At 40.2% G+C, this 14564-nt stretch overlaps 1 protein-coding gene and 1 long non-coding RNA gene across 8 annotated transcripts in view; one reads left to right on the forward strand and one right to left on the reverse strand.

Annotated features, from left to right (window-relative positions):
• Positions 1-846, reverse strand: part of GRHL2 (grainyhead like transcription factor 2) — a 229584-nt gene extending 228738 nt beyond the window's left edge. Inside the window, 2 exon segments of the mRNA XM_069080979.1 lie at positions 400-578; positions 580-846. Coding sequence (XP_068937080.1) covers positions 400-578; positions 580-846 — 446 coding nt within the window.
• LOC138155741 (uncharacterized) overlaps positions 609-14564 on the forward strand; it is a 132972-nt gene continuing 119016 nt past the window's right edge. For 2 of the 7 annotated variants that reach the window (XR_011166974.1, XR_011166978.1), the window contains exon 1: positions 611-743. This is a non-coding gene — a long non-coding RNA (uncharacterized lncRNA). Of the gene's footprint in view, positions 865-4838; positions 5010-14564 lie in introns of all 7 variants that reach the window. The other 5 variants (XR_011166975.1, XR_011166977.1, XR_011166976.1 and 2 more) reach the window with 5 other exon arrangements.

Genomic DNA, 14564 nt, shown 5'->3' on the forward strand with positions numbered 1-14564 from the left:
CCCCCCCAAAAAAAAGTTTGTGGGGAGGGGGCGGGGAGGGTTTATCAAGTCAGGGAAAAGACCATTATCCCACCACTAAAAATCCTGCAAACGTCTAATAATTTTTAAGGGAATAGAAAATATTCATTTTTAGAGGAAAGTAAAAAACTAGTTTCGTGAGCAAGGCCCAAAGGAGTTCTTCAGCCTTCCTATTCTTGTGGCTTTTTTTTTAGTCCTTTTCCCTCATCAGGGAAGAAACATAATCCAAAATGGTCCGGGTGCACACAAGAGGGGGGAAAAATCAAACACAACAACACACAATAAAAGCCCCAAACGACAAACCAGTTGCCATCAGCCCATAGTATTAGGTGCAGCGGCGGCGGCGGCGGCGGCAGCAGCAGCAGCGTGTGATCCACTTACTTGTCCGACTCTTGTGACATGTTTGATCCAATGAACTCTCTCCCCTTTTCCTGGTGCCTCAGTCTCTGGCGAAACTGGACTTTCAAGTCTGTGCAGGTGAAGGTGTGTGCGAGCGCCCGAGATGGCAGAACCAGAGGTACAGGTAATTCTGCTTTTCCGTTCCCCCTCAACCACTCTCGCACGCTCTCTCGCTCCCTCACCTAGCCGGAAAGGTGGGATAAGGAGCGGGCCCCCCTCACATGTGGCAAGAGCTCGGAGGCGGCGGGGTGCTTCTGAGTTCTCCTCGCTGGTGGCAAAGGGGAGGCACAGAGCGGGCGAAAAGTGGCGGACTTGGGCGGCCACAGGTAACTTTCTCGCTAGGAGCCGAATTCTTTCACTAAAGGGTACAAGCCTGAGGGACGAGCTGCACGCTGATTGGCTGCGGGGAGCCCTCAGGTGAGCTACCATTGGCAGACAGGCGCTCAGGTAAGGCCCCTCTCCAAGAGCAGGTAACTCTCCAAAGTTTACCTGAGCAGTAACAGCAGCATAGCCGCAGCCAGGGCAGCAGGGGCAGCTCCGGGCTCTGGAGCAACCTCAGGAAGACCTGATTGGGTCGGGGTGTTTCAAGTCTCCTTCATGCTACATTTCCCTTGTTCCTTAAGGCCGTGAAAGAAAACAGCCAGCACCTGCAGACTCGTAGAATTGTCGGTCAAACTAAAGACAAAGAAAGTTAATAATACTGAATTCAGGTATCCTAGGCCAGCTCTGATCAAATGAGCAGAACAATTCACAAGATAGTTTAAGGCCACATTAAGAGGACTGGTTGACAGGGGCAGAAAACAGAAAGTTACTTTGTGCTTTCAAAAAAAAAAAAAAAGACCAAGGAAAAGTAGACAAAAAGGAATATTAACTTTATGCACAACATTGAGGATTTTGAAGTGCAGAAGAGACCAAGAAGATTATAGAACGAAACGTGTGCATCATTTCACTCTTGGGGTTGGTCGGTTTGGGGTAGAAGAGAAAGCTTCTGTTAAATAGAAACCATTGTGGGCCTCTGGATAACAACTACATTGAAGACTCGGATTCCAGAGCAGCAGACCACTACTAGATCTGTGTTCCCCCATAGCCCCTCCACAGAACCTCAGCGCCTTGTTGTCATTTGATGTTTCCCAGGGAGGCATCAACATTTACATTGTAATTCAATAGAAGCAGACACTACAAAGGTGCTTTATCCCTCCAGCTTAGTAAGGTTGCTATGGTAACAGTTAAGGATGAAACTGCATTTTTCATAGCTAGATTTCTACAATCGGAAAACAGAATTGTGCAGCAAATACGTCGTGCACAATTGCATGTTGCCGAAGTGTGACACCTATTACTTGGACTTGCTTGGTATGGGAGGTCTAGCAGGAAGAACCTAGACCAAAAAAAAAAAAAAAAACAACATGGGACATCTCTAAATAAGTATCAAAAGCACTAGAAAATTCGCCCTTTTATTTCAGGCTGGAGTAAAAGTTTGTCTAAGAGATTATGATTTTATTTTATTCTTCTGGATCAAATACTCCTTGGAAAATACATTATGGAAATTAAGATTTGACTGTTACTATCTGGTGCACTTCCATCCCATGAAGAAATAAAGATTTACATACAACACATTCTGAATATTTTGACTAAATTGTTTGTCAGATAGTGATGCACCCAAACAAGACTTTTACAAAGATTTTATTTCAGTAAACTATGATATATGGTCAAGCTCCCTTTGCCTTTCTGCCCCTGATATTACTGGTCTGCTAATCATTCTGTTGACATTCAGGAGACATATTGTTTTCCTTAACCAATTAATATTGTTTGCAGCTAGCCCTTGATGCTCTGAATAAATGGAGGAAAGCCAGAATAACTTGTTGAAATTGAAAATCCCAAAACTTAATGTTATTCAATAAATTAAACTTTCTCAGTTACTAAATAATTTGAGGGTTACTAATAAGTACCAAAATTGAGTTTTTATTTAGATTTATATCTGTATCAGGTAGTTATTAGGTATAATAATAGTAAACCTTTAACAGATCTGCATAATCTCCACATTATAATTGGCCTCTAAACAATCAAGAATTTGAGGTTATATTCAGTCAGGTTTCATTTTGGAGAATTTTGCAATTCTTAAGAGGATTCCCAACTTATCCCAAGGAAGTGGGGAGAGAAGGGATAAGAGTGGGGAAAGTAGCCACTTACTCTTTATCTGAAACACTTTAAGTGAATCAGATTTGTTGCTGTGAGATGCAACATCTGGAGTTGGGAATGGGAGATTGGATGGATGCTATGGCAGTGCATTTGCAGATATTGATAGGGTCTGATTGAAAGAATAAAATTTAAGTTTGCTGGTCAGAGCATGCCATTCACAACAAGTAACAACAGCAGCTTATATTGAGAATACTCCCCTAAGAATGACTAGGGATTGGATGACATTTCACTATCTAAGGAAGCAGGTCAACATAACATCATCATTAAATTTTGTGTAAAGTAAGTGATTCTTCACTTTACAGAAAAGAGGCAATACTATTTTGCAAAGTATGCTATGAAACAAATTTATAGAAAATAAATCCAATTTATCATCAACTTCAGTCATAAAATCAGAGATAAATTCCATGAAAAAATATATTGGAAATCACACTTAAGATTATAGCACACCAGACCTTTGAAGATTAAGAAGGAAAAGTATTTTCTAATAAAACATTCAGAAAAACAACAGTACTCAAAATACTGACAGTCAAACAAATCACAAAAGTTTAAAAGAATGAAAAGAGCAATAGTCTGGAACTCAAAGAGAACTGAGTTCTAATCCCAGTTCTGCTTATTACTTTGTTCCATGATCAACTGCAGTAAACGTCATCTCTCCCAACTGAAATCTTTATATCTGTAAAATGAGGGGAGGTGGGCTAAAATTGGTGAGTTATCTAAGGTCTCTTCCATCTTTCACAGTCTACGAATCTATAGCAATGAGTCTTAATATAACACTTTGTTGTTGTTAAATGCACGAGAGCTGAGGAAATCACTAAGAAATAGGATGGTGATAAAAGACAGTACTTGATAGAACAGAACCTTGGAGGACACCCTTGTGTCATGAATGAAGATGCAGAAAAAGAGACAAAGATCTTCATCCATGTCATATCCACTGGGAATGTGCCCAAAGACTATATTCTGGGCTCTTTTCTATATTCTCTCTATACCACTTCATTGGACAGCTAGGTGGCACAATGAATAGAGAACCTTGCCTGGAGTCAGGAAGACATTTACTAGTGTTGAGACCCTGGGGAAGTCATTTAACTCTGTTTGCCTCAGTTTCCTCATCTGTAAAATGAACTGGAGAAGGAAACAGCAAACCACTCTAGTATCTTTGCCAAGAAAACCCCAAATAGGGTCACAAAGAGTCAGACATGACTGAACAACTCCCTCATTTGGTGATCTCATCAATTCCATTTGGTTTGGTTATGAACTCTGTGCAAATGACTTTCCAGATCTATGTATGGAGCCCTAGTCTTTTTGCTGGATTCCAAGCATACATCACAAATTACCTATTGGACATTTCAAACCTGATGTCCCATAGACATCTTAAGCTCAAAGTGCACAAAACAACTCGTTATCCTTTCCCCTAAACCTATTTCTCTTCCAAATCTCTTATTACAAGAGCTTTATTATCCTTCCAGTCATCCTGGTACGAAACCTTGGCGTCATCCTCAACGGCTCAGTCTGACTCAACAACCTACACAGCAAATTAGCTGTCAAATCTTGTTCTATCTCCACATCTTTCTCAAATAGGTCCCCTTCCTTCCTTATAGTTTCATCATCTCTTACCTGAACTATTTCAAGAGCCTCCTAATTGCCCTACCTACCTCAAGGATCTTTTTGCTTCATTTGATCCTTCACACAGTTGCCACAGTAATTTTTTCAAGAGTTCAGGTCTGACCATGTGACCCTCATTATTCCTTATTGTACTGAACAACAGCACTCTTCATTATCTCTATGATCAAAAAGAAATGTAAATCAAATAGAAATGTCTTTCTTTGGTCTTTAAAACTTTACAACCTGGCCTTGTCTATCCTTCCCATCTTACACGTTACTTCTCTCCCTGTACTCTATAGTCCAGCCATACTGGTCTGTTTGCTGCATCTCACACACAAAGCCTCATTTACCATCTCTGGGTTTTTACACATTCCCCATGCCTGGAATGGTGTCTCTCTCCATTTCTACCTCTTAAAATCCCTGGCTTTCCTTCAAGACTCAACTCAAGCCACCTACTGTAAGAAGTCTCTGAGTTACTAGTTTGTTCACTTCTAAGATTGCCTCATATCTACGTTGTATGTATCTTATCTACATACATGGGTTTTTTTTTTTTCAGTCATGTCTGACTCTTCCCATTTGGGGTTTTCTTGGCAAAGATACTGATGGTTTGCCATTTCCTTCTCTAGGTCATTGTACAGATGAGGAAACTGAGACAACAGGATTAAGTGACTTGCCCATGCTCATACATTTAGTGTCTGAGGTCAGATTAGAACTCAGGAAGAACAGTTTTCCTGCCTCCATGCCCAGCACTGAGCCACTTGGCTGCCCTATGTACGTGTCATTTCCTACATTTGAATGTAAGTTCTACATTCTTCTTTTTCCCTTTCTGGCCTCAATACAGTGCCTGATATGTTATAAGCCCTTGGTTAATTATTGTTAATTAATTGATGGATCAACATTTTTTGCTAACTTGGTCATTAGCTGCATGTCATCTTTGTACTTATAATTTAATATTTAATACATGAATTCCAAGTTTCATCTCTTGAATTTTCTGGTACTTCTTGACATCTTCACTCATTAACACTTGAGAATAAGAGGCAAGACAAGGTTTCTTCAGAAAGTAGCACGTAAAGGAATGAAATTCCAATTCATACTTGGAAACTGAGACTTATTGTACAAACATGTACTTATAGAATCATCAATTTTAAACTGGAACCATAGATGTCATTTAGCCCAACCCTCTCATTTTACAGTTAAGGAAACTGAGATGCAGAGAGGTTAATTGACTCACCCAAGGTCTCTAGAGCAACCAGGATGGCAAAGGATCTCAAATCCATGTTGAAGGAGGATCACTTTAAGGAACTGGTGATGTTTAAACTGGAGAAAAATAAATTTCAAGTGGGAACGTGATGGTTATGTTCAAATATTTGTGGAAGAGAGATTATATGTATTCTTTTTGTCCCCAGAAAACAGAACGAGAGATAATGAGTAAAAGTTGCAAGGAGGAAGATTTAGGCTTGATATAAGAAAAACTTCATAACAGAAAGAGCTCTGTGGAAGAGGATTCTGTGGGAAGGCAATAGGATCCCCTTCAATGGAGATCTTTAATTAGAAACCATTTAGGTAATATAGTTGATAGAGTGCCAGACTTGGAGTTAGGAACTCCTGAGTTTAATTCTCAATCACTATCTGTGGGACCCAGGGTAACTTACTAAATTTTATGCTGCAGTTTCTTCCTCTGTAAAATGGGGGTAATTGTAATAACTATCTCACAAGATTGTTGTGAGGAGCAAATGAGATAATTCTATGATTTGTATAAGTAGTATATGGCAAAGCCAGCTTCTGAACCATATTCTGACTTCCAGCCCAGTGCTCATTCCGCTACATAACATTGCTTTCTTCTATGCGATAGGCGAGGGCCTTCTACCATCTAGCTCCAAACCCCTTTGGAAGTATCTCTCAGTTCTCTTTCCATAGTTAGGTTTGCCCAGCAAACAATTACAATCAATGGTCATCTGCAAATTAGAAGATTATACCAGCAGTGACAACTGCATTCTATTCCCAACCTAATGGTTTGCAGACCTAATTTATGGTTGAAGACCTCATTAGGAGCTTTTAATACATCAAAAAAGTGCTTATTGAACCTATCAAAGAGCACCATTCACTTGGCAGCTGTGGTTAGAGTATGAGGAGCCAGGCACTTCAGATGATAGGACATGACTGCTGGTATCATGGAACCCTCCAATTCTACATGCTTCAGTTGTATTGTTCTTTGGACTGAATCAGTAACTTCAGTTAGGAATTTTGTTAATTGAATTCGTTCTTAAACAAGGAAGGGGCATCTCTTTTATCCTTTCCTATGGTCCAACTTAACAGCCCTGTTCAGGCTCTAAATGTCACTAAATGGACACTAAATGTGTCTGATATGAGTTTGTATTTAATCCCAGTGAGTATTTCAGAGTTTAAGAAAAAAAGAGGCGGTTGCTGTAGCATCTAGACACAAAAGTCAAGGTGAACCAGTTTGCAGATCAAGTCCAACGAGTCTTGCTTGCTTCTTGCTGCCTCTCCTGCTACTCATTCTCAGGAATAGAAGGGTTACTCTCACAGAGCTGTATCTGAATCCGCTATACAAACTGATTATTTGAAGGCACTTCATGACAATGACAACATATCTCAGGATGTTAACAAAAAAGCAAAAGCTAAAAGTCCAGATAACTGGTTTTTCTTTTAAAATCAGCAAGTAGGTTTGAAAACTTCACTGAGCCTTTAGGATGACCTTTTCCTTGTTTTAAGTAGCCACTGGTTTTCCTAGATGTTTGGACCTACCCATTTGTATCAGCAGCTGCCTACTTTCCTTTGACATTATAAGGTAACTGGAATCCAACTGACCGATGCTTTCATATTTTCCTCAGAACAGCCAATAGTTCATTTGCCTGAGTTTACTACTGTTAAGCAACACACATACATTCATGAACAAATGAATAAATTGAAAGCACCCATATCAGGCAGAACTCCAGACTGATGTCGCCCCTTTCCATTCCCATTACACAGGGTGTTCTGAAAGTCTTAGTGCAGTTAGATTTTGATCTCCTCAAGAGAAGAAAGTGTCTTTTGCCTTTCTTTGCATGCCAGCACTTAGCACAATGCCTGATACATAGAAGGCACTTAATAAATGCTTATTTACTGATTGACATACTGTATTTATCTGTATTCCCAAGACTGGAAAATGTGTGTGGAAGCAGAAGTCCTGACTACTCCTGAGCTTATCTACCTGCCTCATCTGTTCTTATTATTGTTCAGTCATTTCAGTGGTGTCCAACTCTTCATGACCAAATCTGATGTTTTCTTGGCAAAGATAAAGGATTGGTTTGCCAAGTCCTTCTGCACCTCATTTGACAGATGAGGAAACTGAGGTAAACATGGTTAAGTGACTTGTACAAGGTCACACAGCCAGTAAGTATCTAAGGCCAGATTTGAAGGGTCTTCCTGACTCCAGACCTGGCACTCTATCCACAATGCCACCTAGACATGCATCAAGATTGGTCAAATTCCCCAACAACAGAACTCTAGACCCCTACCATTCTACCATCCCCAAGGTAATGTTTGTGGTAACACTGCTCTTCTGGACCACCACTGGCCTTTAGCAGATAGTCAAGAATGCAATACATCAAAGGGAGACATTCCAGGAATAGGGAATGGTGTGAACAATAGCCCAGAAGAATGTGTCTGAGAAGTAGGGAACTTTGGGTGGAATGTAGTATAAGTATGTGGAGGGATTTATTATGAGATGTTCTGTTGGGGTAGCTAGATGGCTCAGTGGTTAGAGTACCAGGTCTGGAGTCAGGAAGACTCATCTTCTTGAGTTCAAATATGGCCTCAGGCACTTACTAGCTGTGTGACCTGGGCAAGTCACTTAACCCTGTTTGCCTTAGTTTCCTGTCAAATGAGTTACAGAAAGAATTGGCAAATCAATCCTTTATCTTTTCCAAGAAAAACACAAATGGGATTGTGAGAGTCAGCCGCAACTGAACAAAAACAAAAGGAACGCAATAGGTCAAAGGGGGAGGGAGGACATTCCAGAAACAGGGAACTGTATGACAGAGGCCCAGAGATATGTGTCTAAAGAGTAGGGAAGTCTGGGTGGAATGCTGTGTAAGTATGTGGAGGGATTGAGTAGGAGATAAGGCTAGGAGGGTAGGGTGACATCAGATTTCAAGAGGCCCCGAATGTAAAGGAAAAGAATTCAGACTATATGTCCTTGGTAGGCAGTCGGGAGGCACAGAACCATAAATGTTGACTCAACTAGTGGCCGGATTTGTTTTCATTTCCCTATTGTCGTGTTCAACAGGGTCATGGTCATCTCACTCCTCTAGTGTGTCCAGAGGAAGATGACCAGGATAGGGAATATTCTGGAGACCATGACATGTGAAGAACCACTGAGAGAACTGGGATGTTGACCCGAAGAAAAGAAGATATTTATCTTTGGATATTTAAAGGGCTATCATTGCAAAAAAAAAAAAAAAGATTAAGATTAGAATTGGTCCCAAAGAGCAGAACTAGGAGCGAAAGTTTGAGATCATATTGTGGAATATTTTGGTTTCTTTAAGGAAAAACTCCTTAACAGTTAGAGCAGTCCAGGAAGGAAGAAAGGAAGAAAAGAAGAAAAGGGAGGGAGGGAGGAAAGAAGGAAGGAAGGAAGGAAGGAAGGAAGGAAGGAAGGAAGGAAGGAAGAAAGGAAGGGAGGGAGGGAGGGAGGGAGGAAGGAAAGGAAGATTAATTACCTACTGTGTGCTATGTAATGTATTAAGCACTTAACAAATATTCTCATTTGATCCTCTCATCCTCATAAACCCTTCACTTAACCCTTCTCTTCCCCCTAACTTTTGTGTTATATCTCTTATGCCCTTTGTGGCTAAACTTGAAAAAGTCATTTCACTTTCCTCTCATTTTCTTCTTAACCCCTTATAATCCAGCTTCCGACATCATCTCCAGTTACCCAAGATCTCTTAGCTGCCAAAGACAATGACCTTTTCTCTACTCTCTTTTGCCTTGACCTCTCTGAAGCCTTTGACATTGTTGATCACCTGCTTCTCTTTGATACTCTCTTCCATCTAAGTTTTTGGGACATTATTCTTCTCCTTGTTCTCCTCCTACTTATCAGACCATTTCTTCTCGGTTTCCATTAGTGAATCCTCATTAGATTACACCTTCAAACCTCTAGTTCTAGGTGTTCCTTAGGGTTCTGGGCTCTTTTCTCTTCTCACCCATACTACTTCACTCATCAGGTCCCTTGAATTTAATTACCATCTCTGTGATGATGATTCTCAAATCTACCTATCCAAACTTAACCTCTCTGCTGACCTCCAATCTTGCATCTCCAACTGCCTTTCAGCAATATCAAACTGGATGTCCAGTAGACATCTTAAATTCAACATGTCCAAAATGTAACTTAATATCTTTTCCCCTGAGCCCTCCACTCCTCCCAGCTCCCTATTACTGTAGAGCATAACACCATCCTCTCAGTCCCCTAGGCTCACAACCTAGAAGTCATCCTGGATTGCTTGCTGTCTCTCATCCCCTCGTGTCCAGTCTGTTGCAAGGCCTATTGATTTCACCTTTGCAACATCTCTGAAATAAGCCCCCTTCTCTCCTCTGACACTGCTGCAATGCTGATGCAAACCCTTATCATTTCATGCCTGGATTATTGTAATAATCTCGAGTCTCTCCCCACTCCAATCCATTGTCTATTCAGCGACTACAATGATTTTTTAAAAATGCAGATCTAATCATGTCACCCCCTACTCAATAAATTCCAGTGACCCTATTGCCACCAGGATAAAATACAAAATACTCTGTTTGGGGGTGGCTAGGTGGTGCAGTGAATAGAGCACCAGCCCTGGAATCAGAAGGACCTGAGTTCAAATCTGACCTCAGACACTTAACACTTACTAGCAGTGTGACCTTGGGCAAGTCACTTAACCCCAATTGCCCTGCTTTCTCCCCTCCAAAAAGCAAAAAAAAAATGTTCTGTGTAACATTCAAAACTCATCATAACTTAGTTCTGGGCCTTCTAGCCTTTCCGAGTCTTTTCATACCTTATTCCCCAACACATACTCTTTGATCTGGTGATACTTGTCTTCTCACTGTTCTATATACAAGATATTCCATCTCTTGGCATTTAGAATGTTCTTCTTCCTCTGCTTTGCTTACAACCTCCCAGCTTCCTTTAAATCCCAACTAAAGGCCCATTTTCTACAGGAAGCCTTCACCAACCACTCTTAATTTCAGTGTCTTCCCTCTTTTAAATATTCCCTCTTTATCCAGTACATAACTTGTTCTTATTTTCTCTTGTGTCCTCCTTTAGTCTGTGAGCTCCTTGAAAGCAATGACTATTCTTTGATTCTTTTTCTTTTTTTTTTTTATCCCCAGGGCTTAGCACAGCACCTGGTACGTAGTAGGTGCTTAACAAAAGTTTATTAACTGATTTACCCTCTTAACAACCTAAAATATAAGTACTATAATTAACTCCATTTTACAATTGATTTTAAGTGACTTGCACAGGATGATATGACCTGAATTTGAGCCCACTGTCTTCCTGACTCCAGGTACAGTCCTCTATCCACCAACCTATCATTTCAAATGTGGAATAAACTGTCTCAGGAAATAGTAGTTTCTCCTTCCCTGGAGGTCATGGGATTATAGATCTAAATCTAAAAGGAATCTCAAGGGTCATCTAATCTGTCCTCTCATTTTAAAGGTGAGGAAATAGAGGTCCAGGAAAGTAAAAATTATTTAGCCAATATCACAGAAATAGAAAGAATCAGAGATAGGATTTAAATCTAAATTAGCAGACTTAAGAACCAGCATTCTTTCTCTAGTACCATGCTGCTTTCCAGGGAAAGATGAATCACAATTTGGGAACACTACAAAGGAGATTCTTAATCAGATGTGAGTTAGAAGAAATGACCCCTGCGGTCCTTCTAACTATGAGATTCTGGGATCCCTCAGAAGACCAAGGAGCCCTTTCATAAGCTGGCAGTGATTTGATAACAGTGATAACTAACATTTATTCTTCCAGGCAACATGCTAATCACTTCCCCAATATTATCTCATGTGATCCCCATAACAACCCTAAGGACTTTTATTATCCCCACTTTATGGTTAAGGAAACTGAGTCAAACAGAGGGCAGGTGCCTTGCCCAGGCTCACATAACCAGTAAGTGTCTAGAGTTGGATCTGAACTCAAGACTTTCTGACTCTAGGCCCAGTTCTCTATCCACTGCCCATCTAATTGCTCCACAACTAACTCAAAGCTCATGTCTTCCAGTTAAGATCAATAAAACAAGAATTTATTTATCACTGTCTGTATACAAAGAAAATGTGCCTCCATTAAAGTACTCTGGCAGTTCCTGGGTTCTTGAAGGTCATACATGCCTGAAGAATACAATTTCTAATTTGTCCCAATAAGCTGGGACAGCTTATCAAGACTCAATTGAAATGTTACTCTCGTGGGGGGGAGCCTTTCCTAGCCCCCTGGAAAAGATGCTAATGCCTTCCCCTTATTCCTGATCCTCCAGAATTTCCTTGTACTTATTTTATAGGTAGATGGTATAACAGATAAAGTGCTAGGCCTGGAATTAGGAAGAGCTGAGTTCAAATACAGCCTCAGACACTTAATAGATGTGTGATCCTAGGCAAGTCACTTAACATCTATTTATCTCAATTTCCTCAACTATAAAGTGGGGATAATAATATTATCTACTTCAAAAGGTCATTGTGATTATCAGATTATATCATATTTTTTAAGTGCCTAGCATATAGTAGGTGCGATATAAAGGTTTAGTACCTTCTCTTTTCCCCTCTTCATTTTGATGTGTATGCACATGCCAATTCTTTTTAGTTTCCTTTTTTTTTTAATCAATTGGGGTTAAGTAACTTGCTCAAGGTTACACGGCCAGTTATTTCTGGGTGTGGTGCTGAGTATCTGAGCCCAGATTTGATCCAGGTCATCCCGACGCTGGAGCAGGTGCTCTTACTCGCTGAGCCACCTGGCCACCCCTAAGCAATTGGGGTTAAGTAACTTGCTCAAGGTTACACGGCCAGGTGTTTCTGGGTGGGTGCTAAGTGTCTGAGCCCGGGATTCAATCTCCAGGTTGTTTTAGTTTCCTTTTTCTAGTTGTCTTTCCCCATTAGAAAGTAAGCTCCTTGGGGTGGCTAGGTGGTGCAGTGAGTAAAGCACCAGCGCCGGCCCTGGAGTCAGGAGGACCTGGGTTCAGATCCGGCCTCAGACACTTCACACACACACACACACATACACACACACACACACACACACACACACAAACTATCTGTGTAACCTTGGGCAAGTTACTTAACCCCAATTGCCCTCCAAAAGGAAAAAAAAAATAGAAATGGGTGTTATATTTGGGGCAGCTAGGTGGTGTAGTAAATAAAACACCCACCCTGGAGTCAGGAGGACCTGAGTTCGGTTCTGGCCTCAGACACTTAACACCCACACAAAAAAACTAGCCATGTAACCTTGGGCAAGTTACTTAACCCCAAATGCCCTCCAAAAAAAAAATTAAGCTCCTTGAAAGCAGGGACCAGGTGGAGTGGGATGGAACCAACCATAGCTAAGAGAGCCCATTGTTAAATGTTCAGCATGACCATTCACACCTAAGAAATTGTCAAATTGCTACAAATCAGGGCCTGATTTATCATTTTGTGGATTGTTTAGCCTTGAGAGAGTGTTAATAATCAAACTAAACATGTGTGCATATATCTTTTTTTATGAATGTTAAACATTTGCCAGCACACCCTTGTATTGTTTGAGCTCTCTCTAGGAGAAGGGGAAGGCAATGAAACCATCACCAGACAAGAGTCTTGGTGATTGAAGGCTTATGAGAGAGAGAGAGACAGAGAGAGGCATTTACATAGTGTTTTTAAGGTTTTCAATGTGCTTTCATCCATTATCTATTTACTCTTATTTGTATTCCCAGAATTTAGTACTGTGCTTGGCTAGTGGTAAGTGTTTAATAAATGCTAGTTGATTGACTGACTCTATAGAAAATAGTTTTCTTGATGGCAAAGATTGTTTTGGTTTTAGTCTTTGTATCTCCAGTGCCCACCATAGGATAGATGCTTAATTTGAGCCATGATAGATAGATAGAGAGATAGAGAGAGAGATGATAGATAGATAGACAGATAGACAGACTGTCTAGTTGTTCAGTTGTGTCTGACTCCTTGTGACCCCATTTGTGGTTTTCTTTGTGGCCAAGATACAAGAATAGTTTGCCATTTCCTTCTCTGGCTCATTTTACAAATAAAGAGAGTGAAGCTAACTAACATGGTTAAGTTATAATGTTTAATTGTAATTATATATATTTTTATTATTATAAATTATATTAGTTATATTTAGTTATATATTATATATTATAAAATATTAGTATAAATTATAATGTCTAATAAATGTCTAAGGCTGGATTTGAACTCAGAAAGAAGAGTCTTCCTCTTCCTGACTCTGGGCCCAGCGCTCTAACCACTATGGAACAATCTATCTGCTCTGATTGATAGGATAGGTTTAAATCTATTGGTGTTCTAGGAGTTTCTAGGAGTTCTTTGACTAAGGAAATCTAACTCTTGGAGACTGTTATAAAGGTTTAGAGAAGTTATGATTGTATGGAGGGAGCACATATCCTGAAGAATCATGAACCTCTGGAAGCATCAAAGCTCAACCACTAGCTACTTTGGACCACTCATTTTAAACCAATCATATGAAGATATGCCTTACCTGTTACCTTTCATGTGTGTATGCTGAGAATCCCCACACAACCATACGATTTCCTTTAGGAATAGAGAAATCCTACAATTCTTGAAGGATTTGCAGTTCCTGATTGTGTTTATTGACAGACTAACTAACCAATATGATACCTGGCACAAAGTAGGTTCTTATTTTATTCAGTCAATCAACAAGCATTTATTAAGCATTTACTATTTTAAGCATCGAGGCAGCTAGGATAGAATCTGGGGGCCTGATGTCAGGAAGACTCCTCCTCTTCATGAGTTCTAATCCAGCCTCAGATAATTACTAGTGGGTATGACCTTGAGTAAGTCACTTAACCCCATTTGCCTCAGTTTCCTCATCTGTAAAATGAGCTGGAGAAGGAAATGGCAAATCATTTCTGTATCTTTGTCAGGAAAACCCCAAATAGGGTCATAAACAGTCTGAAACAATTGCACAGCAATTCAGCACAATCTTATGATTTTGAGGTCCTCTGAGGAAAGGGACTTCTTTTCCTTTTCTTTATAGCTCCAGTGCTTAGTGAAATACCTGGCACATGGTAGGTGCTTAATAAATATTTATTGACGTATTGACTGACTATATACCAGGCACTTCTCTAAGCAATGGGAAT

This window comes from Petaurus breviceps, unplaced genomic scaffold (assembly GCF_028583685.1).
Source record: "Petaurus breviceps papuanus isolate PSGF00001 unplaced genomic scaffold, PetGlider_PUasm1.0 98, whole genome shotgun sequence".
Classification (NCBI taxonomy): domain Eukaryota; kingdom Metazoa; phylum Chordata; class Mammalia; order Diprotodontia; family Petauridae; genus Petaurus; species Petaurus breviceps.